Raw genomic sequence first — 27,286 nt, forward strand, 5'->3', positions numbered from 1 at the left:
AGATGGCGCCAAATACATGCTTAAGGAAGTGCTGCGTCACACTTTTCATTAGTTGGACAGGAAGTAGATCGTCGGGAGTAGTAAGGTTGCACAGTGAAAGGGAAGATGTAGCTTCTTGTTAAACATTTCAGTTGCAAGTCCCTTTTTTGGTTTGTTTTCTGCATACAAATCTAAATAGAAATATGGCATTTGGACATATCGCTGCCACAGTTAAATATAATGAAGGAAGCAACTGTGCAACAGTGGTCAAAATTAAGAAAAAACAACCACAAAACTCCATACAGAGATCTTGTGAAAGCAAGGTCATCTAAAGTACAGTTAAATAAAAGACATGTGTTGTCAGGATGTGATTACAGCAAAGCAGCCTGATCCAACCCGCAGCTCACCCCTCCTACTGTTTCAGGGGAATGTGTATGTTTTATGATGCCATCTGCAAGGGAAGCCAAAGGTTGATGTGCCACATGTTCTAGTGTTTGAGTTAAAGCCAAAGTGTAATCACACTGGAGCTCAGAAGCGGTCTGTCATTGCTAAGTAAGTAGTCTCTTGATTTGTCTCAATTAAAGCTTTGAAATATATCATTCAGTTACTTGTTATATTTGATGTTCCATCATTGCAGGTGAGTGCATTCAATCTTTGCAAAGTTCAAGTTTGCAATGTATATGGACAACTATATCACATGGATGTATACTATTGGTAGTCATGACTTTAATTTTATAATACAATCTAGTTTTTGTTTGTTTGTTTGTTTCACTATAAATTGTAAGCATATTTTCCAAACTATAAGTATTAAGTAAAAATAAAGGTACAGTATTGTGCTGTTAGTCAAATATAAGTTGAATTATCTAAATTGCATTGTCTTGCATACTAGTGTAAAAGGTAGCTCATAATTTCACATATTTTTTGTTTGTTTTCTCCCAGTGTTGTGTCTTATAAAATTCACAGACCTGTCTTCCTTCTGCAGGGTGTGAAGTCTTTGATAAGTGTTCACCATGGCCTCACCTCCAGTTCCCAGTGGCCACACAGTGGTCATAGTTGGCGGTGGTCTGGCTGGTCTAGCTGCAGCAGCCACCTTGGTCAAGGCAGGGTTTTCAAGCGTGAAGGTATTGGAAGCCATGGACCGGCCAGGGGGCAGAATCCACACCACTAAACCCTTTGGTCCGGACATCATTGAGCTGGGGGCCAACTGGATCCACGGTCAACAGGGAAACCCCATCTATCACCTGGCCAAGGAGCATGGCTTGCTGACTGAGGGAACAGAGACTGTCATGTGCCTCCCGGGCTTTGTGACTCCCCGGGATTATTTCTTTCATGAGCACGGGAGGCAGCTTCCCGTGGAGCTTGTGGAGGAGGTGTGCTCCTTTTTCAGCAAACTCACCGACAAGGCATTCGAACACGCACTGGATGAAAAGTACACCCACAAATCACTCGGCGATTACCTCGATGAAGAGTTCAAAGACTCGCTCTGGGCAAACTCAAAAGACAGCAAGAGGGTTTTTGAGTGGTGTAAACGGAGTGAGTGTACGGACGAGGCGAGCTCCTCTCTGTATGAACTCTCAGCCTCCGAACTTGGACTGTATACAGCTTTAGATGGAGGGTTCTTCAACTCCCTGGGACCTGGGGGCTACCAGCATATCTTAGATGTGTTTCTGAAGAGCCTAGCAGCTGACGTTCTCGTTTGTAGCAAGCCAGTGAAATGTATCCAGTGGGGTCTGGATAAAAAGGAGCAGGCCTCTGAGGTTGCCCACCCAGTGAAGGTCATATGTGAAGATGGTCAAGAGCTGCACGCCGATCACGTCATAGTGACGGCCTCTCTGGGCGTCTTGCAGGAGAAGGCCCCTGCCATGTTTGAGCCCTCGCTGCCGGAAGTGAAGATGACAGCTATCAAGAAGCTGGGCTTTGGCACTGTCGACAAGATCTACCTGAAGTTTAATGAGAGGTTCTGGCCCGAGGACTGTGTTGGAATTCAGCTGGTCTGGGAAGAAGGCTTTGAGGATAAGGAAGTCTTGACCTCGTTGGATGAGGAAAGCTGGAAGAAAGCCTGGTACAAGAAAATCTGTGGTTTTGATATTGTGGCCCGCCATCCCACTGTGCTCTGTGGCTGGATTACAGGCAGAGAAGCCAAACACATGGAGACGCTGGAGGAGGAGGTGATTGGAGAGGTTTGTATAAGGTGGGTATGGTTATTAATAATGTCAAATATCCTAATTTTATTCTTAATAAATAAAATAAATATATACAGTACTGTGTAAAAGTCTTAGGCCACCTGGAAAAAATATGTTTAAAGCCCTTTATCTCAGCAGTAAGTGTTTGTTTGTTTGACAAAACACTATATAACATTGAAGTAAACACAAAGCAGTATTAATATAATGAAAAGTAACAATGTATTTTGTGTGGCCTCCCTTAGAATACAAAACTGAAGCAATTTGCTTTGGTAGGCTGTCCAAGTAGTCCTGTGTTAAATTCTTCCAAACTCCATTTAGGTTTTGTTATTATGTTGAGGTCAGGGCTTTCAGTTGGCCAGTCTAATAGTGTGAGTGTACCATCTGCAGACTTCCGCTCCAAGTAGGTCTTAATCATGTTTGCAGAGTGTCTGGGGTCATTATAGTGCTGAAAGATGAAGTTATAGCCAATCAGTCATTTCCCGAGTGTACAGCATGATGAATCAAAATCTGTTTCTATTTCTCAGTATACATAATTCCATCGATTTGCATCCCTGTTTGGATCTTCAGTGTGTGGAGCCATGTGATGTTTCTATTCTTCTGTTGGTTCAGGTTGCTGAGATCTTTCACTGGGTGGAAAGTTCCTGATCCAGTCAGTGTGTTGACATCCAGGTGGTGGAAGAATCCATATGTACGAGGTTCCTACACTTACATACCTTATGGGGTGGATGCTATGAAGCAGCAAGCAGCCTTGTCTGATCCGCTCCCATCTTCTACCTGCCCCCCCAAACTGAAGGTACGTACTTAATTTACAACCAGACATAAAAAACCTCTCCTCTTTTTTTCCATTCTTCTTTACGCTTTTAGATTTAATAGCACAGTATGCTTACATTTTGTACCTTCAAAAGTTAATTCAGGCTAATTTGAGAAAAGTGAATTAGAATACAGAATACTATTTGCAAGTGAACTGTATAGTCCTTGCCTGAGTAGTGCGGTGCAATGTGTGTTGTAAAGTGCAAACAAAAAGCAGAACTTCAGCAACTTCAGAATAGTCACCCATGTGTGCTTTTGAGTAACTCCCAGAGACGAGGTTCCTGTATGCTTTTCTTTATTTAACATTACAATAATCATTTTATCTTAAAAGGTTTGACACTTGACAGATTTACAGGTGTCCAGTTCAATTAAAATGGTATTTCTATAATAAATATGTTTTCAGAGATTCCACGAGTATAGCTCTTTCCTCAGATACGAAACTACAGCAGCTCTGTTTGAAAAGTGAGGAGGGTGCTGTATTTAAAAAAAGGCCGCCTGATATTTCGGTGTGCTCTTACTGAGATAACTAGAGTAATTAAAAAAAAACCTCTTTGTTTTTTCTTTCAAGCCTCTGCAGGTGCTATTTGCTGGGGAGGCAACCCATGTCAAATTCTACACCACCACTCACGGCGCCTATCTTTCGGGGAAAAGGGAAGCTCAGAGGATCATCAAACATTATAGGCACATGACACCTTGGTATTGTTCGTAGCCTTCAATAAAACCTCTGATTAAATTCATGGTTAAACATGCACTTGTTTATTTGTGAACTACAGAGGATTTACTTATTAAAATACTACTATTACTACTACTAATTATAATAATGATTAAGTGTAATTTATGAGTATAGTCTGTGCAAGATTAATGACACACTGTGATGCACCATTTGGCCACCAGAGGCTGTTCAGATCTACTTTGAACAGAGTGACTGTCTTGTGGCCTAAACTTGTCTTGCTGTTCTGGCAACATTGCACAATGTCTTTATATGGTGGATTGTTAGCTGTGTGTTTAAATGTGAAATCTCGATTAAATTGACATGTTTTGTCTGATTGTGTGCATGTGTGCAGTTTTCTTTTAGTGTAATGAATTGACCTTGACTGAGAGCGGGAGTAGTACAGTATAGTATAGTAGTACTAAAACACCACGATGAAATCAATAAAGGTATAACCATCAGCCAGGAAAACATATTCACACACTTCTATTATTGCATTTCAGCATGTTAGTCTGATGAATGCCGAGTTAGCACCTTATTCCCAGTAGGTGTTTTGTAGTCAGAACGATTGCAGAAGTGCGAGACTATGTTAATAAACAAATAGCCTTGTGTTCATTTCTATTTGTGTATCTCTTGTGTGGGTTTAGGTCCCATTGCGTGCCCTTATTATATGGTAATAATGTTGCTACCTTTAGGTATAGAGTAGATAAAGAAAGGTTGCATTTTAATGCTGAGAGAGAAAGGTGTTGCGCTGAATTATTGAGTTTAGAGTTGAAGGTGAAATCTTGATGAAACTGCGATTTCCATATTTGTGTCTGATATTACACATTTATGCAGGTTATTCTTCCAGTATAATGAGTTCGCTGACAGTGGGAAGGACAAATATCCTACTGAAGGACTAAAAACATCACATTAAATCAAGAAAATTACAGTCGTAGGCCATGCAAACATTTATGTTGTTTTTTATTTCTCAGTTCTGACCACAGAATGTGTGGTCTGTCATTAAACATTAAAATGTTAGGTTTACAGTAAAGGTTGCTTTGCTGTTTCTTATACTTTTCAAAACAAGCAATACAAAACAGCTACAAAAACGGACCTAAATATATCTGCTTTCATAAAAAAAAAAAATTAAATATTTGAAATCTGTATCAACTGATACTAATTAAGAAGAGGAAAAGGCACTGCTGTGATTGTCAAATAATAATTTCCATGTTGAATTACACATCATGCTTTGAATGCACTGGTCAAAGAATTGTGATTAAAAACATTTTGTTTGAAAAGGCTTGAAGTTTTCAAAGCAAATCATAACATCTTGAATATAAATATTTTAAGACATATTGCGTTTTGATATCTGATGTGCATTATTGAATTACACTAAAATTACCTTGACCAAACAAAAATAGTTTTTCTGCTTAAAAGTCTCAGTTTGATGTTCAGATGCTTTCTACAATTAAGACAGACAGTTGTAGAGTTAGAGATACAGCCCTAGAACAGCTTTTTCAGGTCATAAAGATGGCAGACACACTATTGGGAGAACTTAATCCGAGGTTCATGGAGGAACACACATTATACATGTTAATGCATTTTACGGAAAAAACAGACTAAATGTTCCTTATCATATTTTAGTGTTACCATCTGTGCTCCATAGCTAACTGTGGTACATGTACAGGATTTAATATTTTTCACTACTAGATTTCTACAGTGTCATTAAGATTGATAATTATCATTATTAAAAACATTAACTTGAGTTACTTATTGAAATGTATTTTAATTACTCATTCATACACAAGAGTACTGTAATGGAGTTTGGGAATTTGCTGTTCTAGTGTGAAATATAGGAATTCTACAAAAGGCATTGTTATTCCCTAAAACAGTCCTAGGTTGGTCCCTCAGGGAGATTTCAATTAGTTTAGAATTTATATACAATTTAATCTGTGAAGAAGAAAGCTAGCACATTGAAAAGATAACAGAGAACATTTTGCTGTAGGTTGAACTGTGGGTATTATTTTCTTCTTAAAACAGGCCTTTTGCTCTCTTGAGGTTCTTCTGTTTCCAGATGGGCATCGCATAAAACTCAGAACGGGACATGCCGAAGATCTCAGAGAAGTCGGTGTTGGAGAGATACTCCTGCACAAAAAGTGAGAAATTGTGCAAGGTTGACAAGGTATATAGATAACGTTACTCTGCAGCTTCACACTTTTCTGAAGAGTCAGATCTGATTTCAGCCTTTGTTTTGGAAAACAATTAATTAATGATTAAGTGTAATTTATGAGTATTATCCCACTGTGTCATTTATTCTGTAGAGATTAGCGTGCTTCTTTATTTGTCACTCACAATGACAAAATCCCTGTTTTAAATTGGCATCTTAAGCCAGGGTGGTGTTTTGGTGGCAGATCTCTAGATGTATCTTCTTTAACCCTTCTTTAACAGACTTGTTATGTACCAAGAAAGGTCAGCAACTCAAATGAAGTAATTATATATATATATATATATATATATATATATATATAATATATTGGCTTTTGCGAAGGTTTGGCCATTGCTTTCATTAGGATAGTTACAACATTTAACTACCAGTTTGTCTGAATTGTGTTGGTATAGTCCCTAAATAACTTTTTTTTTACTTTTTTTAAAGCTCTTGCTCAGCTTTCTTGCTAAATAACAAGTCTGTTTTGCTTAAAGCATCTCGATGAGTTTGTGGAGATCTTGTTTACCTCCTTCCTGGTGGGGTCCACTCCCTCAGGCAGATCCTCTGTTTGGCAATTAACCAGCTTCTCAGCAGGGAAGGTTGGTAAGGGTCCAGAGGATGTACTTATTTTGCCCATTGTGTTGTTATTTTTCGCCATGTCCTGGTAACAACAGGAACCCACACAAGCGTTATAACATCAGAACTTTTTAAAGATAGACTTTTGTTAAATGCTCATATAGGCCATTTAATGCTATAGCATTGACTCATGATGTACAGATTCTCTAGCTCTCCGACACTTAAAATGCATTAACACCTTTCATAAGCATATCTATTATTTATTCATCCATGGTTTAGAAATGCAGCTACAGTCTGACATACCACTGTTATCTGGACAATGGAACTCGCATCTCCAAGCTCAGCCTTCATCTCTTCATAGGATTTTCCATCCTGACAACACAAAGCAAAGCACTCAAGACAATGTTTCAAGACATTCACAAAGACGAGGGTCCTATAAAAATAATGTTAATATTTAAATAGTCTGCCATTTAAAACCTTTATACTAAAAAAGTGGGGAAGAAAAGATCAAACTCAAATGTTTTTGCAATGTTTGACTACTGCTCTCCAAAACAATCACACTTCAGTACAATGTTTCAGATACATTTACCAGATCTACCTATGAACTGCTAATCTATGTGTCTGTGGTTGCAAGTGTAGATCAGTGACCCTGTTTAAATTCAGGATATAAGAGCTGTACTTACGCTCCACTTGTGTGGGTCCCAAGCATGGAACCAGCCAGTGAAGGTGGGTGGCTCAAACCCCTGTTTGATCAGGATGATGGGGCAGTCCAGGTCTCGCCCTCCGGGGTGGCTTCGCAGGTATTCCTGGGCTGTACCAACCACTTCGTTCTTCTCTGTCTCATTGGCTCCTTTCCCCACCCACAGGAATATCTAGGGGGGAAGTTATACAGTGTATTACCAAATATACAGGAGAAATTTGTCTCTGTGTTCTCTTTTCGATGCGCCATTCCTGTTTATCCAAGATGTGTTGTTTGGGAATGAGGTCAGGACTCTGAAAAGGCCAGAGGCCATGCTCTTCTCGAACCTTGAACTACTACGCTGCACTCCTAGCTTTATGACATGGTGCATTATCATGATTGTAAATAAGCACTCCCTTTAAATCAATGTTGGTTGGCATGCTGTAGTCCAATTTATGACTGTACATAGGCGTAGTCATGGTGTCCTTCAAACGAAATACCCTTCATATGGCACTTGACTTTTTGCACAATCCACTACCAGAAGAGGTAGGCTGGTCCCGTGTCTTTTGATGATACGAGTGTGGAGGAAGCACATACATCAGTGAAATATTTATTTGCCCCAACTTACCTGATCCCAAGTGTCAAGCAGCATGACATCATCCTCGTCGAGGTCATCTTGGTTGAAGTTACTTATCTCAGTGGCGACAAACTGCCCTGTCTGGTTGGAGCACTCAAAGAGGCGTGGAGTGATTTGCATGTCCTCCTCTTGCAGCCTGTATCCGGAAGAGACAAAGATAGACAAGATAACAAGGAAGACCAAGGCAATTCATACAAAAAGAGAAAACATCTGAGAGAAAAATGCACGCAGTGACTATGAAAACCCAGCTTGCAGTTTTTCATCTCTTAAGCAAATGTTAAGCAAAAAAGTATACAAAAAATGTGATGTCCATCTTAGTTGCTTGGAAATACCTCTTGGAAGTGGAGTACTGAGATTTCCCACCCAAGGTCACCCAGAAGTCAGCGGGCTCCTGGCCTTCAGCTATGACATGCTTCTCTCTCTTGGAGATGATGTCTGCCACAGTTTTCGCCATCTCTCGCTCATCCCCACTGCAGCCCTACAGACAGAGAATGATGCGTGCGTAAGTTGGGAGGATGTGTCATTTGACCTTTTCGCAATTCACAAGTATTTTCTCATGAAAAATGACAGCAGCAGCTGGACTTACAGTTCGCTGATACCCACCTTCCCATACCAGAGGTAGCAGCAGGTCTCGGTCTTCAGCACAAAGACGTCATTGGAGTTGAGGCAGGAGGCGCGGGCGGAGACCTCGATGGCCTTGGTGTTGTATTCATTGGTTCCATGGATGTGGAACAACCTCACACTGGGCTCTGGTTCTTTGGCTCCTGCTCGGGAAGTGCCCCCCTGAGATAATGAACACGGTGTCAGGATGAATAAACAGTATTAAATTCACCAAAACACATCACACCACTCCTTTTATCTGCCTTTGAAGTTACACATGCTAGGAACTGTGGTTTGCACTGGGTTGTAGGTTTTACACAATAGATAAGGCCCCACATGTATTTTGTTTGTACAATGAAGGCAGAACAGGACTTACCGCATAAACCACCATTTTGCCCTTGAAGATGGCGAGGAGATGAGCCGGCTCTTTGCCCATTGGCACGCGGACCTGAACGGGTTCTCCATTGTACTTCTGATCGAGAGCCACTGCCTGGAATGCTGAAGCCGTTACCTCATCAATGCTCGCATGACGGCCCTGAAGTTCACACCAGGAAAAGTGAGTGTAATTACTGCCAATATAATGTTGCTTTGCTTGTTTGTATATTGAAAGGAACACATATATATCTTACAGGACATTGCAATCAATTCAATGTTACAACATGTGGTTAGGCCTATAAATATTATGAGCATCCACTTGCTAAATGGCCTTATTTATGAATCATTCACTGGTTGAAGTAAACAAAGTAACATGTGACATTATTAAAAATCCAGAGTCCTGGTTTTACCAACCTGCCACACGTAGAGAATGTAATGCAGCTTGTTGTTGACCTCGTACTTATAAAGAATGAGATAGCAATCCCCTCCGTAGAAGTGGCCCAGCCATTTTTTGTCAACTGGGACGAGCTCCAGGTCTTCTATCCTCCACACCTGCAGTAAAGACAAAGCGCTCAATGAAGTATGTTCTGTACATTTGACGCATGTTCAAATAACGAAAGAAGACAACAATGACCTTTGTACGCTCTAGAAAAAATAAAGGTACCCATAACATTCAAGTTACCTCTGCTTCCCCACTGCCATCGTCAACCATTTTCTGCTGGGCAGCCACCTCAGGTCTTGCGTGCATAGAGGTGGCATCAAACTTAATCTGCTCCACTTTGGCTACAATGTGAAATACATATAATGTCTTATATTGCTAGGGAATCTGAAACTCATTTTGGGGTAGATTTTAGGGATGAACAATTATGTTATTGTATGTCTTAGAAAATGGTATGGATCAATCAGATAATAACTTAATTTAAATATACAATACATATGACAGATTTGGACTATATTTAAAATGGGACATACCTGCCTATACCCGATTGTACTAGAGGTGGCTTTTTTGTGAAGGGCACCATGACCACCTTTGTTTGATAATGTGGACAATAATGTACTACCAGCAATAGTTAAGTCTATGCTGACCTGAACCCACTACTTTGTCAACAGCAATCTTTTTGTACTTTGTTTGTTGACCTAATATTATTGGTACTGTAGTGTACCATACTTGACTATTCATTGTCTTTGGATCCACAACTATTTCTCTGACTTCCAGACACTAACTACCATTAAAAACAAAGCAAACAAAAAACAAATAGCTACCAATTTTCCCAGCGGAGTGTGTTTTTCCTAAGCCCACAGTCTGGCCCTTGACTGTCCACTTCTGGAAGAGTTGTTTAAACACTGAGGACTCAGCGCCATCATTCACAGTTTCTATATAGGTTGAATTAGGATAGCCTTTTGCTTTTATGTAGGCCTAGAAGAAAAAGATGATGTACATTATTCAGATATCTGTTGTTGTAGTTGCTCTTCTTCTTTTCGTGTAATTTATGGGTGTTGTACTCACTGCAAGCCACTGAAACCAAAAGTGTTACTGATATCTGTATATTAATTGTGATAAATTTGAATACGTTCAATTACACTGCATACAAGTCTTTACATTTTAAGATTAAATAACTATGAGAAAGAGGATAAAAAGACCTATAAGATGACCATGTAGAAGATGGGAAGATGAAATCATACACTTTGCAGACGCGACATGGAAAAGAGAAGCTGTAGGTCGAAGCAAGTGGAAACATCTGGGAGGCCTTCATCACATGTAAAACGCAATCCTATAAATATAATGGTCAGATTGCATGTACAATATATAAGTTTGTTGGGTGTGTCTGTGTTTTGAAAGGAAGTGCTAATCTGTAGTTCCGTTTAAATGCTCAAGTGTGGTATTTTTAGAGGAATTTGACTGGCAACTCTGACTGTTCAATTTGTTGTTTTTTGTTAGTTTTTTACAGCTTAGGCAGTCCCATGGTGAGAACCATGATCTGCTCAGATAGCTGATTGAGATGATAGTTTGTGTAACGTTTATTTTGGGGGAGAAAAGTTGCTCATGTATTTGCTTGTTTTCTTCTACTTAGTTTCAGTGACTCTGACATTTACATCAGTGAGCAACAGTCACAGGGTTGAAGTAAGCTCTGGCAATTGACTCAGAGGTTTGTTATATATTAACTGAATGGTTTTCTGTGCATCTGATGATCTTAAGGACACGGATCATTAAATATGGTTCAACTCTGGTCGTGACTTTAGCTGACCTTTCCTGGGTGTTCATTATGAAGCTGGCACACAGTAGTGGCTGGGAGACAGTAAAGCTTTGATGTTTTTGCCACAATCATTCGAACATAAACTATTAATAAACCTCAACAGCCTTCTACAATGGTATAGATGCCTATGGGTCTGTGTGTTGTCCTTTGCTTGAGGCAGTTTCTCACCAAGGCTTTTTCCAAAGATTCAGTTCTCTCCGTCTTTGAGGCTTTCTTTCCTTTCCAAACATAGATCCGGATTCCACCCTGGTCCAGCAAGTAGCAGTCCTGTTTAAAGGGCAATTTTGTTAATTATTTTGTGTTGAATATTAACTTATAAGACATAATTTTTCACCCTTTCACGCAGCTGAAAGGTATATATAGTTCTCTGTAGTTGTACTTTTATTTTCATTATGCCGTGGTTTATAGTGGTTTGATATAGTAACAACCACATATAAATAAGCCTCATAATGCTGTGCTGTACCTGTGATACCTGTGTTACTGTCACACTCATTAATGTCTTGTTAATGACTCTAATGCTCTAGAAATTAATTTTGAATGTTGCGGTGCTATATGAATTAGGAATAGTATAGTAGAAGTTTGACGTTTCATGCTGGAATTGAACAGGCAATCAGATCAGAATGACACCCAATAGTTTTTCTATCATGTAAAATGAAACAGGGTTTAAAATTAAGTAAGATTTAACACTTCAGATTTATTTTAATAAGGTTGATACAAACCTTATTGATTAGACAGTAAATTATTCATTTTCTGTGACTTTCACTGCTGCAAATTACCTGGCGGTGTCTTTCTTGGAGGGTTTATCAGTAATAAAATGAAATACCTGGGTACATTGAACAATGAGTACAAAGTTTCAGGTTTATTACATGCTGTGGGAGGCAGCCACTGCTGTTTCTAAATCGAAGGAAGGCTAATCTGAGCCAATGTGTCTCTCCTTTTTTTTTTTTACATACTCACCTCTTGACTCAGCAGATCTTGGGTCAAAGGTTGTACTCCTACTTCCTTCACCACCAGATTTCCTTCAGCATCTGAAATACTGAAGATATATTTCAAGTTTCACACTTTTGCATGGCCGGGACAACAAAACTAAACTCGTAAAACAACTTCCCTGGCAGTCTTCATAACTATAAGCTTAAAAAGAAATAAGGTTTGCTTGTGTTTGAATATTTTTACATTTACAGGATGAACAATGATTGTCCTTCCTGTTCTATGTGTCTGAATTATATCCTGGGCTGATACAAATTTAGTACAAAATGACTTCTCCTTTTCCAGACATCTGAATTACTTTCAATTCAGAACTTGCATGGTCTTTCACCGTGTCATAGATCTGCCTCCTAGTATATCCCTGGGAAAGGAGCCAGAGCACTGTGAATGAAAACAATGACATAAACTCTGAAGCAGGAACTCACTGGAAGAGCTTTACGGCAGTTTTCAGCTTCTGATCGACCACTTCATCTTTGATGGCGGCTTTGATCTCCTTCCTCTCCCCCAGAACCTGTTTCATCAGGTTCATGAGGTCCTTGGAGGCCTCCTCTTTTTCCCCTTCCACCACCGCCACCTGCGCCCGGCCCCCTCGCTCCCGGTCGCGGATGTCTTTTGCCAGATTCATGCCCTGCAAGGACAGTGCCCGTCACTGATCCAGTCACCAACACTCTGCCGCATCTTTAGCATATATGATGTTGGCACACAGAAATACAGTACACTACAAAAGTATACACTACCCGAAAGACAGAAGGGGTGATTGGCATTCAGTACAATTGGGGAGTGGAAATAAACTGAAGAATGGGAGGATGGGGAAACAGTGACTGCATGTAACAGGTGCCTTGATCTAAATGATATCTATTACCCTAGAGATCTGACAAAAGGAAGTATTACAAATCAGGTTAAAATACTATAATGTGGATATAAATAAACATACATAAATAAATATAAAGAGTTATATAGTCTGACACATCTTTATTGATAGACTAATATATATATATGGCATATTTCTATTTTCAGATGGCCTTATTGCAAACTAGTTTCAGCGGTTACAGAGGTGACAAGAAAATGTATTTTTAAATTCACAGAAAAAACATTTGCGGTGTCACATTCTATTGAACATTAACGCTGCCTGCTTCATTCCACATGGAGAAAGTCGATTTGGTACCTTGAGCCTCTCCATGCGGTTGCTTTCAGGGCCGTTCCACTGAACGATCAGGTTCCCGAGGTCCAGGAGGAAGACATCTCCTTTATTGAAGCTCTTCCAGCTCATCTCCACCTGAAAGAGGAATGTGTGTGAAGATGATGCTCCTCTCAGCTATATCTCTGATTTTCATATATCTGCAATTATCTCTGTTGAGGCATCTTGTTCAGATGGCACAAGTCTCAAGCAGTTTCCATTGTGGAAGGGAAATAATGGGAAAAGGCTGTCTTCTATCTGAAATAGAGCATTTCATGTATCACAAACATATCAGAAGAATGACAGAATGGGCCAGTATCTCAATATAGGATTTCTCCTGCTCTACAAATGTCACACAACTGGAAAATATAACTAAGGGCCTGAGGGACCTATTCTTGAGAATTGCTATGGAGAACAAGTGGCCTTCATTGTGCAAGCAAAGATTTAGAAGTAAGCCTGAGAGACTGAAAGAAAACAACTGTCAGACCCAGTTCACCCACCTCTCCAGCAACCACTTGCTTCTTGCCCTTGACATGCAGAAGTCTTTTGACGTCGTAAACATTGGTTTCCACATGCTTCATCCCTGATGCCACTCCACCCCTCTTGTAGCTGCAGGAAACAAAAACCACTGCTTTACAGACCGGAGTGGTTTGTGTTTGGTTTCTCTTCTCACTATTTCGATTACATCAGATTATAATTTTAACTTCTGCTAAAAATAGGCATCATTTTAATATCATCAGAAGAGGCTACATCTCGGAAATGTGCACAAGTTATATGAGTTATATGAGGCAAAATGAATTTGGTAAATCTCATGAAAACCTCAAAAAGCACAGTGTGAATGTGTCTCAGGTACTGAAAGGAGAGTCCTGCGGAGAGAGTGTTCAGTGTCCAATTATTTTTAAGTGTTTCCCAGCTTGAGCTGTCTTTTATTGCTTTTACTGAAGGCCTTTTACATTTTCCAGCACACTCCTCTCTGCTTTGCCATGTTTGTCTGAGCCTCAGTGCTGTATACCATCTGTTGTGTACACCAGCTTGTGATTATCAAGATCTCGAGAGCCTGCCGTTGCTGCTGTCCCGTGCCAGTGAGAGAGGCGGGCAGAAGTAAAGCAGTTTAAAATCTCAGGTGGCCTTACATCAGACCCCCTTTGAAGTATCCTTTGAAGGTGTTGCTTTCCTCGCCCTGGACCTCGCGGTGCTGTACTGCCGCCCCCCCCAGGTGCTCATCCATCTGGGTGGTGTAAATGGCTGCTGCTCCCTGCTCATCCTGGGTGGTGGCCTTCCCCAGCCAGAAGTGAATGTCGTAGGTGAACTTAGTGCTTGTCTTGTGGGTCTGTGGAGAATACATTGACATTAAACTTCTGGGGGAAAGCGTGGTCAAACATGATTTTTGCATCAGTTAGTGGTTCAGTTGTATTGCGTTCAACCTTCTTTATAACCTCCTGTAGTTCCTTCACACTAATAATCCAAGTTGCCTAATATTTTTGGGCTTATGTTTTTACTGAATTACAAAGTTTGTCTATAAAATAGTACTGAAGTTAACCACTGCAAAACCAACACAGTGTGAAGGGAGAATGAGAGAAGATTCTGAATTTAAAAATGGCAGCTACATACATAAAGAATCATGTAGCTGTCTCCTTCAAAGAAATTCCCATACGATTTTGGAGGGACGGGGACCATCTCCAAATTCTACAAAAGAAGAAGAGAAACACATTTGCAGTTAATTTGAGGCAGCAGCAGCTAATCCCAAAATCATAAATAAATCCACAGCCCACATAGTCATTTAAACATAAGAGTTATCAGTGACAGAACTAAACTATCATCTTAGAGTGGGCAAAGTCAACATGTAAATGGAAAGTGGGTGAATGTGGGTTTGATAACAAAGCACTTCACTGTGCACTCTCACCTCTATTCTCCATATCTGCAGCCCAGGAGTGGTTTTATTGAGGACTTTTGAAACCTGGGTTTTCACTTTTGGCATGGTGCCTACTTCAGGGAAGAGCCTTGAAAAGAAAATGCAGATAGACATGAGATGTTTAGACGTGTTGCAGTGTAAGAGAACGACAGACAATGAACCAGAAACTACTACATTCTTTAGCAACCATTTAATAAAAATGTCATAGCCTTCTTCACATGGATGTACTGTTATAAAACAACACAAATGTGTTAAAACCTTGTCCCCACAGACATGAGACATGTTCACTGCGGTTAAGGCAAGTCAGATATCAAGTGCCTTTTTGTTTCAATGTTTAACAATGATAGGACATTTTTTATATTTAACAATTTGGTGATGTTATGGGGTTTGCCACGTATTTGACATGCTTTATGACGTTCTTAATCAGGCTTGGCAATGCTTCTCTTTGCTTTTCCACACTTTCAACCTTATCAAATGTTCAGTTAGCTTTAGATGGAATAAGTTTGTCTTCAGTACACTATATCATATAACTTGATATCGGCATCAAAGGTCCTTTACTATTCATCCATTTTGAATTGTTGCTGCACGATTTAATAAGCTCCCACTATAATCAGTTAACAACATAAGCTGTGTGATTACTTGCGCCATAATAAGGAACCAGCAAGGATGCCATTATTAACTGGGGTTACTTATTAATAAGCCCAATTACTTATTTTTTTTCAAATTGCAGAAAGGTTCCTTGCTAATGGTACATGGTTTTAATTACAAATAGATGCCAAACAAGTGAAACAGTTCCAGATATTCCCTGAAAGAGCTGCGCTGAGTAAATGTTATACTTTTGGTTCCCCTGGTAACCATCAGTTCCAAGGGCACACAACTTAGCCACTATTTTGCAAGTGTTAGAGTTTAACGTGGTAAACCATCTCAGTATTTAAACTTGCCAACCACAGAATCAGAAGATTCAGAAAACAAGCAAATTGCATTCACTCATACTAGATAGAAATCAAGTTAGAATAACAAAGCTTTTCAACTGTCTACATGACCATTCAGATAATATAGATTGAAACATCTTCTGGATGTCAAATATAGTTATCAGAAGCTGCCGGTATATATATTTAATACATTCATATTTTGAACAATATGTTGACCTTCACTGCCTTTGTCTTTGTAGTTTCTGCTGAAATAAAATGCAGGTGTGTCTTGCATCACTTTGAACTGACAATAAGTAAAAACCAAAGAGGCAACCAAATAATAGAATTGCAAGCTCTTTATTTCACAATAACCACAGTGAAGATAAAGCTTCATATCACGTCATATCACATTTTTCAGGAACTACACAGAAACAGATGAGTTTCAACCAAATTAGGAGTATGGCTCAGTTTAAATAAAGTACAGTGCTGCGGTACTCTTATAAGAATAGATATCATGACAAGATAACCTTCAATTTAATAACATAGAGAAAATCATAGTTTTTACACAGAATCCCTTTATGTACACCTTTATTAAGATAAGTATGTTATTATTCATTACTGGAATATTCAATTAATAAATAATGCATTATTAGAATATTCAATTAAATTAAGTTTTTGGTTTTAGCATTTGTCTTATTAGTTGTGTTTTTGTAACACAAATAAAATGGGGATTTTTCTTACTAAATAGCTACAGTAGCTGCTCAGTCTAGACTTTAAAATGTAACCCCAGCTTAGACTGACTGAAGTTATTGAATTAATCAATTACTGAAGAAGAACTTCTACAGGACCTTTTTTGTTTTGTTCAATGATATGCATAATTGTGTATGGCAGACCTTGAATGGATTTGTGTTTATCTTGTAACTTGGCTTAGTGTGGATCAAATCTTTGTCTTAGCCGAAATTTCACCTTCAGGTGGAAAAGAACAGTGGGACAGGTGCCGATCTGTTAGTATAATTAGGAAGCCCCGGTGTAACGAGGGGGATATAAAATCAATTAAATACAGGGAATGTGTGTTCAAAACCTTTTCCTGCCAAACAGGAAGGCCGCACCATGTGCAGAAGCAGTACCTTATGGCATACCCAGTGCACACTTTTATTCTCGTCTATTTGCTTTCTCCTTTCACTGGGATTACATGCTTTGCAGCTGTTTCAATATTTCTGCAGGGCCAATTAGTATCTGAGTAGCATACAGCCTAATGATATCCTTTTGTTGGAAGAGGACATCAACCCTGATGTCATAATCCTTGGCCTCAGGATACACCCACTAATTACACATGTTATTTATTATACTAACAGTGTCATCACATGAGTCTCTCATTGGCCTTGGACTGAATTGATTGCTAAGTTACAGGAGAGTATCTCCAGGAGACCTCAGAGGGTCAGACAACCTGCATATTAAAGTGTTATGGTGACTGAAATGTCTATTATCAGGTGAACAGTGTTAAAGGTAAAGTACTAGTACACACTCAGTATTAATATTCATATATAGATGCAGAAGTCGGTTCATTTTGCCTCTTAGAATAGGAAATGGACATCATTCCACTATTCCTTCACTATCATGGCGAGAAACAGTTTCTCAGTCAGGCCTAGACCTAGAATTTATGAGAAGAACTCCACATTTGGGGAATTAAATGTATTTAGAAGCTATTGTGATAGACATCGAAATCATTTTATCTGAGCACAGAAAGTATATAGTTTTAACTAGATTTGAATCTGTGGAACTATTTGTAATTGTATTTTTTCGGTTCCCCAGACTTACAGGAAACACAGAACTGCTGGGCTGTTGGTCTTCTCCCACTCACACAAAGACATGGACAGACATGTCTCTGGAATTGATTTCATTGTGTTAGAATGGTGCACAGCACACTATAGACATTAACTTTTACCTTTCAGTCATGTCCATATTGAAAACTGATACCCTGCCTTCTTAATATGCACATTAATTGATGCATTCTAATGTTATCATGATAGTTATGACCTGTACTACAATAAATACACCGAACCCTTTCTTTCAGATTTGAAAGGGAATAGTTTTTTTACATAACTGTTTGTGGAGTTTGTGTATAGATTCTATATAGCACAAATTCACAATTCTCTTCACAGAGAAACACACATTCATGTAACTTTTTCTCATCTCTCAAAGGTTATGCTACCCTGAGGCATTTAGAATAAGCAATATATCTAGATATATTTTCAACAGATTGATTCATGTGCAGAGATTTTTTTTATTTGCATGGCACGAGAAAATTCCTGTCTATTGTCCTGTGCTGTGGCATAGTTTGAAAGCTGATTTCAGGTCGTTAGTTTTATTTGTAAGTGTGGGCAAAAAAAGGTTGCATTCATATTGTAGTTACACAATAGACTGCCCTATCTGGACACAGAGTTGTAACTGGATATATACTTTTGCTGATAAGATTATGGAAGCCATTTATTTTACATTCCCTCTGCATTGTGACAGTTTTACAACTTGCTTCAATCCTCTTTCAGTGGATATTAATCATCTCCTTATCTAAATTAACCCACTCCCCCATGTGACTGCTTCGGGTGATACCATTGGATCAGACATCTAATCTAAGATTTTAATCTTTCATAGTGTTTGAACCCAGTTCCTATTTCTTTCAGTTTTCCTGTTCACGATGAACACAATAAAAAGGTGTGATATAGTTGTTTGTGGACGTTTTTCATTTTGTAAGCAGCAGCATGAGCTTGTGTGCATCTTTATTCAAAATTATTCCCTTTGACAGATAAAATAGCATTTTCTGTCTCAAAAACTATTAAAAGTAATGCTTTTTTATTTGATCAATTAAGAAGTTGGTGAAGTTTTTGGTTGCAAACTTCACATGCTCTCATGAGTCATTTAACAGCCATTAATGTATAGGGATAAGCATAGTAAGGCTTCTATACATTTACTTATCTGTGGTTTTTTACAGCTGTCCATAGTTCCTTTACTTACAGTACAACATTCAGAATGACTAAACTCAAGGCTTATCTTTAATTTGATTGGATAGTATAATTAGTAAGGCATCAGTTCCCTAAATGGCTTTCCCAATCAGATGTGGATTTTAACTCTGAGCTAAGATCCAAAGTGTGTTCCTCCTATCTGCAGCCACACCAGCTGACATAGAAAACGACTTAATGAGTCTTCCATGTCAGATATTTGGCCATGACATCAAGATATCAAGAGGACACAAAGAAGAGAATGAACAGCTGACAGTACAGTTTCAACCATTATAACTTTGATAAAATATATATATATATATATATATATATATATATATATATATATATATATATATTGATTTGTTTGAATAGTCTATTTGGTCCCTCATCAGCCAAACAAAATGTGAAAGCACAAGGAAATTGGCCTCCAATCTCCAGAGTAATAAGCAATACAATTAGTTTGTTCGAATCCTGGTGAGGGTCATGGCAAAACAATACAATACAACAAGTCCCAAACCAATTAAATGCAATAACCTAATTACATTTCTGAAGAGAATGTACCCTGATAATGATCTCTGCACTCATTACACTGACTGCTGTTACGTTCTCGTTCTACAGGTTGTAGTTTCAATTCTGCCGCATCAGCCAGCACATTATGTGACCACACCCTTATACTATGTACCTCACTGCCTGCAAATTATTCCATTCTTATGTTGGTTCGTTGTTGTTTTTTAACACAATTTTATAAAGACTTGATCAATATATCCTTGGTATTAAAGCAGCAAAACCAAGAACACTAAATCGACTGCATTAGTCAAACCCGAACTGAGCAGTTATTATGTAGTCAATCTGTTGTCATGTAGTCATTAGTTTTGAAAATGTCACATCCAGCTGTCTGGACCAGTTTGTAAATCAATGCCAAGCACCGCAACAAACGTTCATCTACATTATATGAAACCCTAAACACTTTAAACACAGAATGGTGAAAATTAAGAATAAAAGACAAACTATTTAAAGCCAGCAAGACAGGTGGGGTCTTTTGCATGTCGTGCAAAGTGATGGTAAAATGTAAAGCAAATCAAGACAAACAATATGTGAAATAATTTGTATAAAAAATGACTGACCTGAGATGATAATGAATGGAGCAGTAACTGTGAGGCAGTGCAGGAGGTGAAGACCCAGAAGACAAGTACTCAGTAGTGTGGTTTTCCCTATTTACAGCAACTGAACTTTGCCTTATAGCTGAGCTTAAAGCGTTCAATTAATTTTCCATATATGGCTGTGCTCAAGATATCAGCATACAGGTGTGTGTCTTCAATGACAGCCGTGCTCTTCTCCTGGTTGGCTACAGACAATGTAACCTTCAGTTCATTCAGGAGAAGCTGGAGAAGGTGACTTTTTAGGTTATGCATGAAACACACCTTAGTACTCATTATTCAGAGCCTTAGTTGATGTCTATTTGTTTTCTGACAGCTGTCTTTTTTTCTAATATTTGAAGTTACCAAAGGACATTTAGTATTGTAGACAATCCTAAAATATTTTAGTGTCATGATCAGGGGGGTGCTGGGAGATGAGGATGTAAAATGGTTATGGTTTTTATTATATATTTTATTTAATTTTAATTAAACTATAGCCTAGCATGTCACTGATGTGGATGGGCTACTCCCTTAATTTTTATTGTCAAAGGTAAAGAGAGATTAATATGTTAAATGTGGTAATCATTAACCATAGAGAGATATATGCAACACACTCAGGAGGAACTCATTTGTGGACTGTAAAATACATTTAATATAAAATGAGGGACTTGTTAGTAAAAGGAAGTCCAATGCAGAAAACAATACTGTATGGATGCATGGATGGATGGAAGGACAGATAGAAGGATGGACTGTTTTGTGGCATCTTAATCCATTCCGGCCATTACTACTTCTTTATAGCTTGCAAGCAGCTTTTCTTTTCTTTTAATAAAGTTTGTTTAGCTTTGAATTTTCCCGGCCTGCATCCATTGCACCGATAGCGTGTTCACTCCAGTATGTTTTTAAACCGCTTACAAGAGATTAATAAGGATTAATCAAATGCTCAATCAGTCAAAATGCACAAGGCTCATTAAATAAACAAGTGTAGCAACATACATTTGAACACTCGTTTTATATGGCATAGAACGAAAATAAATGAAGAAGTGGTACCAGTTGTGTCTTGAAGAATAAAACTGCTTGCAAGTCACAAGCCATTGCATTTCTCAATAAAATCCCTCAATCTAGCGGGTTTAACCTCAAGAGAGCCACAGTAACTCCCAGCACAATGGCTCCAGGGCTTAACAACATGCTGATTTTCAGCTTAAGGGAATTCAAGGAACGTTCCAAGGCCCCACAATCCCAAGTGCTTAAGTGTAAAAGTGGGATTAATAGAATTATTAACCCTTAGTTTTCTTATGAACTATTTTATTTGTATTTGCTATAATAAAACTGCATTATTTTTTGTGTTGCATTCTAGTGTCAAAATTAAAAACACTATTAAAAAGTTTTTTTAATTAAAATGTCATGCTGTACCTTTTCTAGAATGGCTTCTCCCAGAACTTTCCTGTCAGAGTTGAAAGTTTATGTGAACTATAACTAAGAAAGTATAACTAGTCGACACTTTAAATAAAAAGAAAACAAATGGATTTGTATTTATAAAATATGTATATTTCTGTAATCAATAGAAAATGAATCAGGACAAGGTCACCTTAAAACCAAGATAAAAATAATGCTGTGATTTTGTGTGTATACCGTACATTGTATTTTAGTTTGAATACTTGGATAAAAGGCTAAATTACTTGATCATATGATCATAAATGCTGTATTGTGAATCAATCACTTCAAACTGGTGTTCAAGATTGTACTGAAGGGTCACAAAAAATGTGGATGCCAGACTCCCTCAATTGTAACTTATTGCAGAATTTCTCAATTCTAATAAGAGGCTTATCGGTTCAAAGGTGTAGTTTGACACTAGGTGCTGGCCAGTGAAGGGTGCAAGGGAGAAGGGCTGGGGATTACAGAGCAGAGGGTTAGAGGGTGAAGTGAGCAGAAAATGACTCTGTCACTGGCAACACCCCCCCCTTGTTTTAAATTCTTCAGAGGCTTGCAGAACCAGAAAAAAAAAGTATTTTAATCTAATGTGCTCGCTTTCATTGAAACACTAGCCTCTCTCTTGTCACGTCATCATGTTGGATTCGAAAGTTCAAGCATTAGGACACATGAAAGAACCCATTTCATTGCTCCAGCATTTTCTTTGACTTGTGGCTTGAGTTTTTAATCATGAATACAACGTTAAGTAGGGTCTTGTGTGTTTCATCTTAAGATCGGGTACAATTTCATCAGTAGTGAATACTGTTTCCAACATGCAGTATCAAGCATTTACATAAGACACCAAAACATCTCCCCCCCCTTTCTTTTGGCAGACTGCTCCAGTCACATTCTTTTCGAAGTAACCGTTTTCCAAGTGAATGTTTCCCATATGTTTATGCCACGGTTTGCTACAGATCATATGTTTAAGAGGTGGAACTCAATTTATTATTTAAATAAAAATAACAAAACCAAACTAGAGCCCTTGCCTACAGGGAAGTTACTTTGCCCTGAATGATCTGATCCAGGGTATCACTAAGGTGAAGTCAAATGAGGTCAAGCCACTTTGCACAGCAAGAACTACTGGATGACCAGAAGTCCTCTATACTCAGACTCCTCTAGATGCAAAGTGAATTCCAGAGAGATGAATCAAAAACCGAAGCCAGCGCAAACAACTATGTCAAACCTAGATCATTATATTACACTTGCCACTATTTTGATTTTTCAGCATTATGATTTTCTGCATCAAGCGCAATTATGCCCTGAGCAGTGAGTTTGATATACACCAGCCCAGAAGCAAACAAGCCTAAAAACAAATTCCCAAAACAGAGAAGACAGTTACTTTTTGAAGATGTCACCTTACCAGGTCAGGAAGGAGTTGTAAGTCTCCTTGGCTGCCGAAATGCCTGGCTCTCCTTGTTTTTTGTGAATGAACTTCAGCCCCCTCAGAGCTCCTACTGGCTCTGTGCACACATTAGCCAGCACGGCCCCTGACGTAGCTTGGAGACAGATTACACTTGCACGACTGCCTGTTTGCCTGTAGCTGCTTAGTGAGGGAGCCACAAAGGGGAGAGACTCCCCTGTTACATAACAAGAAAGGCATTCACTGGCCACTCTGTTTGTTCAGCTTCATGAGCTTTCTTTTGTGGAGAATTTGGAGGTTAACAATTCACTACATGGCGCATATCTTACAGCAGAGCCAAGCCATTCAACAGTAGGGGATGTTGTCGTATATTTAATATAGGGTTCAGTGATTCCCCTTGACATGATAGAATAGTATGTTCCGCAATGGTGACTACGTGTCAATGTACTATGTAATTTGTTTGCAGTGAATTTGTTATTTTGTGTCTGTGTAACAACAGTAAAACACCCGGTAAATGAGGCTGGGATTTACACCTATTGTATAGATTTGAATTTAATTGGTTATCTTTTTCAAGGCCATTTTTTTGTTTTCAACTTCTAAAAAGATGTCTAGCCAACATAGTTAAAATGGTTACATTCTAGTTGTTTTTAACAATCAAACTAAACAAACAGACTATCAAGCAAAGTATATGAAACATGATTATCCACCGCCGTCACAAAAAACAGCTGCCCCTAAGTTTAAAGAAGTGTATACGTTTGGGATTATTAATAGAAGTGATGTATAATGGTGGTAACCATCTAAACCTCCTCCTCATGTAATATTTAACAGAACAGAAGCCAGAATCACAAGTTGAAATTTTCCATTCAACATCAATATCACCACAGGCTAAGTACAACTTGTTGTAAACCTCGTCTGGAAACAAATTACTGACTTGCATAAAACCAAGCTTTCAAACTATGTATTCCCTTATAAGTATCAGCACATGGACTTGGATACTTGGCTTTAGAAAGCTATTATTATTATTATTATTATTATTATTATTATTATTATTATTATTATTATTATTATTATTTCCTTAGCCAGACTTACAAAACATTAGAGCAATACAAAAATACTATTGAACATAAGAACATAAGAAAGTTTACAAACGAGAGGAGGCATTCGACCCATCATGCTCGTTTGGTGTCCATTAATAACCGAGTGATCCAAGGATCCTATCCAGTCTATTTTTAAATGTTCCCAAACTTTCAGCTTCTACCACATCGCTGGGGAGTTTGTTCAGATTGTAACGACTCTCTGTGTGAAGAAGTGTCTCCTGTTTTCTGTCTTGAATGCCTTGAAGCCCAATTTCCATTTGTGTCCCAGGGTGTGTGTATCCCTGCTGATCTAGAAAAGCTCCTCTGGTTTGATGTGGTCGATGCCCTTCATGATTCCCCACATAGTCTCCTCTGTTCCAGGGTGAGAAGGCTCAGTTCCCTCAGTCTCAGTAGGACATTCCCTTCAGACCTGGAATAAGTCTGGTTGCTCTTCTCTGAACTGCCTCTAAAGCAGCAATATCTTTCTCGAAGTGTGGTGCCCAGAACTGTACACAGTATCCAGATGAGGTCTAACTAGTGCATTGTACAGTCTGAACATTACTGCCCTTGTTCTCAATTCTACACTTTTGACAATATACCCTAACATTGTGTTTTATTGCTTCCCCACATTGTTTGGATGGAGAAAGTGAGGAGTCCACATAGACTCCTATGTCTTTCTCATGTGTTACTTCATCTAGTTCTATTCCTCCCATAGTGTAATTATAGTGGACATTTTTGTTTCCTGCATGTAATACCTTGCACTTGTCCACATTGTTTCCTATACATCAACCAGTTCATAATCCATCTACTTACATTACCCTGAATGCCTACAGCTTCCAATTTGAGGTTCAGTCTTTGGTGTGGAACCTTATCAAAAGCTTTTTGGAAATCTAAGTATATCATATTATAGTGATCTCAGCCCACTGCACGTTTTTCACTTTGATTTCAATTAAATGCATGTATTTCACATTTGCACGTTTTAATTTGTTCTCCCCCTCCAGTCCCTGTGCAGTGCGCTGTTTAATTGAATTATTAATTTGGAGTATTTAAAGCCCCTGTGTCGCCAGTGACGGGGTGGCCACTTCCAGGACAGTGCAGGTGAGAGGACGGGTGAGCAGAGGCAGTGGGGAGCGACAGTGGGCAATGGACGAAAAGCTTTGGTTTTATAATGCCACTGCTGATCCTCTCGCCTGCACTGTTCGCTGGTTGTTTGTGTTTATGTTTCGTGTATTTTAAACCATTTTAAACCTTGTATTTTAATGAAACAATAACGTGTACATTTAAATTAATAAAACAATGTATTTTGAAATGGACTGTCTGGCTGCTCTATCCCACAACACCGCTGCCCTCATTCGCAACCGTAGCTGCCCGGGCGTTACAATATCATATGCTTTCACTTGATCTACAGCTGCAGTTGCATGTTCAAAAAAGTTGTGTCCCTTTCTTGTGGATTGGTATGACATTTGCTAACTTCCAGTCAGTGGGCACATCCCCTGTTCTAAGTGTCTTTTGGAATATTTGAGTTAGCGGCCTATAAATAATTTCCCTCATTTCTTTAAGTACTGTTGGAAATATCCCATCTGGCCCAGGTGATTTGTTTGTTTTTAATTCTGCTAGTCCCTTTAGTACCTCCTCCTCATTTATCCTGATCTCTCTTAGGGTTTGACCGGACTGATTGTCAACCTGTGGCATGTCATCTGTTTTTTCTTTTGTAAAGAACTCTGTGAAATACTCATTTAGAACATTTGCCACATCATTTTCCTTTTCCAAGATACTTCCATTTTTGCCCTTTATCTGTTTCACTTCCTCCTTTATTGACCTCTTGCTGTTGTAGTGGATTCCCCTGGCTTTGGCCAGTAGCCCGTCTACTAGTTTAGGGAGATCTGCAACCTGAGCACCAGGCAGGCAAGATATCATGTGGGTCTCCTTATTACTAGAACACACTGTATGATCTACGCCTCTAAGAATCTTCTAGGGGGGAGTGGACACCATGGTGCTCTGGTGCTCAACTGCCCTCCCATCACCCTTTGAGCTGTCACTGTCCAACTCGGTGTCCAGCAGTTGGAACCTGTTGGACAATTCTAGCTCTTGGGGTGTCTCTAGGGGTTGTGCGCACCCTTTTCTGCGGTTGCAACCTACTGTAACCCAGCAGTTCTCTATGCTGTCCTGCTCTGAGGTCTCAACTCTCCTAGGTTTTGGCGTGCACACCATTTCTCTCATGGGCTGATTGACCAATTCTTCTATATCCCTAATACAGCGCAGATCGACAAGCTGAGCCTCAAGATCACGAACCTTGATCTCTAGGATATCAACCTGCCGACAATGTTCACAAATGAAACCTTCTTGGATGAGTTAATCTAGGAAGGCAATCATTCTGCAAACCTGACACTGTAGTGGCCACATGCTTCTAAATGTTTTTTTTTGTTTTCCCCCTAAGTCTCTTGGTTTCAGATCCCTAGTCAACTGCTTAACTTTTTGTGACCAAGAAACAGTGCAGCTCTTTCTCAGCAGCTGCTTTAAGTAGCTTTTGTCTACCTGCCCCCAACACACACCTGTTGCTCCTCCTGCAACAGAATTCCTGCTTGTCTTTGACTAAATCTCCTTTCTACAGCCTATTTACTTTCACCAACTCAGCAGCTGAAGTGAATTGACTTCAATTTAGGCAAACTACAGACAATGCTAACTTCAATTAAGGCAAACTTAAAACAAAATGAGCGCTAAAACTGGTCTGAAACTAGTCAAACAACAAGATGGCTGCCTCTCACCTGTACTCTCCTGTCTCTGTCTGTGGCAACTTGTAAATATATTAAATCATAGAACATGTGCAACAGTATGAAAGTAGGAAGTAATTATTTTATAATAGTAGTTATATTCATGTGATTTCATAATAGTTAATTAGTGGACAAATTAAATATTTCAGAATATACACTTAATGCTTTTCTTGTTTACACAATATTAGAAAACGGAAGTAAGACATATCTCCCTCTGGTCACAGATTGTTCTGGAAGTCATGGGATGTGTAGAAGCCTGTTTTTGTGAGGGGCACCACGACTGTCAGTGCACACTGACATTGTTTGTTATGTGAGCAGTGATAATTTACCATAACAAACACTCATTACAGAGTAAACCCTGGTTCAAGGAGAATACCACTGATCAAAAGGTAAAATATTACAGTTCAGTAAACTAGTATGAAACTGCATGTTGTGAATATTGATTAATGACATTTCAGGGGTTATTTTCAATGCATTAAGTAATAAGGACAAGGCAGGGTAC

At 38.9% G+C, this 27,286-nt stretch overlaps 2 protein-coding genes across 4 annotated transcripts; one reads left to right on the top strand and one right to left on the bottom strand.

The window, feature by feature from the left end:
• The first annotated feature begins 23 nt into the window (after nt 1-23).
• On the top strand, nt 24-4,018 carry LOC136711193 (spermine oxidase). Of its 2 annotated transcripts, none has more exons than XM_066687260.1 (4): nt 24-531; nt 962-2,170; nt 2,772-2,955; nt 3,541-4,018. In XM_066687260.1, exons 2-4 carry the CDS (start codon nt 990-992, stop codon nt 3,679-3,681), a joined length of 1,506 nt encoding a protein of 501 aa, XP_066543357.1. In that variant the 5' UTR covers nt 24-531; nt 962-989; the 3' UTR covers nt 3,682-4,018. The 2 variants fall into 2 exon arrangements, with proteins under 2 accessions (XP_066543357.1, XP_066543359.1); XM_066687262.1 differs by having other exon boundaries at nt 529-616.
• A 609-nt stretch (nt 4,019-4,627) lies between these two features.
• On the bottom strand, nt 4,628-23,071 carry vil1 (villin 1). Of its 2 annotated transcripts, none has more exons than XM_066687256.1 (20): nt 22,938-23,071; nt 15,056-15,152; nt 14,764-14,838; nt 14,286-14,482; nt 13,653-13,761; nt 13,141-13,251; nt 12,401-12,603; nt 11,949-12,027; nt 11,160-11,258; nt 10,000-10,153; nt 9,419-9,519; nt 9,151-9,288; nt 8,738-8,896; nt 8,365-8,544; nt 8,094-8,239; nt 7,753-7,897; nt 7,129-7,317; nt 6,749-6,817; nt 6,396-6,530; nt 4,628-5,808 (listed from the first exon to the last, which is right to left on the bottom strand). In XM_066687256.1, the coding sequence occupies exons 2-20, from the start codon at nt 15,128-15,130 to the stop codon at nt 5,695-5,697; spliced, it is 2,478 nt and encodes an 825-aa protein (XP_066543353.1). In that variant the 5' UTR covers nt 15,131-15,152; nt 22,938-23,071; the 3' UTR covers nt 4,628-5,694. The 2 variants fall into 2 exon arrangements, with proteins under 2 accessions (XP_066543353.1, XP_066543352.1); XM_066687255.1 differs by lacking the exon at nt 22,938-23,071 and adding an exon at nt 20,099-20,204.
• Nucleotides 23,072-27,286: the final 4,215 nt, after the last annotated feature.

The sequence above is a fragment of the Amia ocellicauda genome, chromosome 16 (genome assembly GCF_036373705.1).
Source record: "Amia ocellicauda isolate fAmiCal2 chromosome 16, fAmiCal2.hap1, whole genome shotgun sequence".
In the NCBI taxonomy this organism is placed as follows: Eukaryota; Metazoa; Chordata; class Actinopteri; order Amiiformes; family Amiidae; genus Amia; species Amia ocellicauda.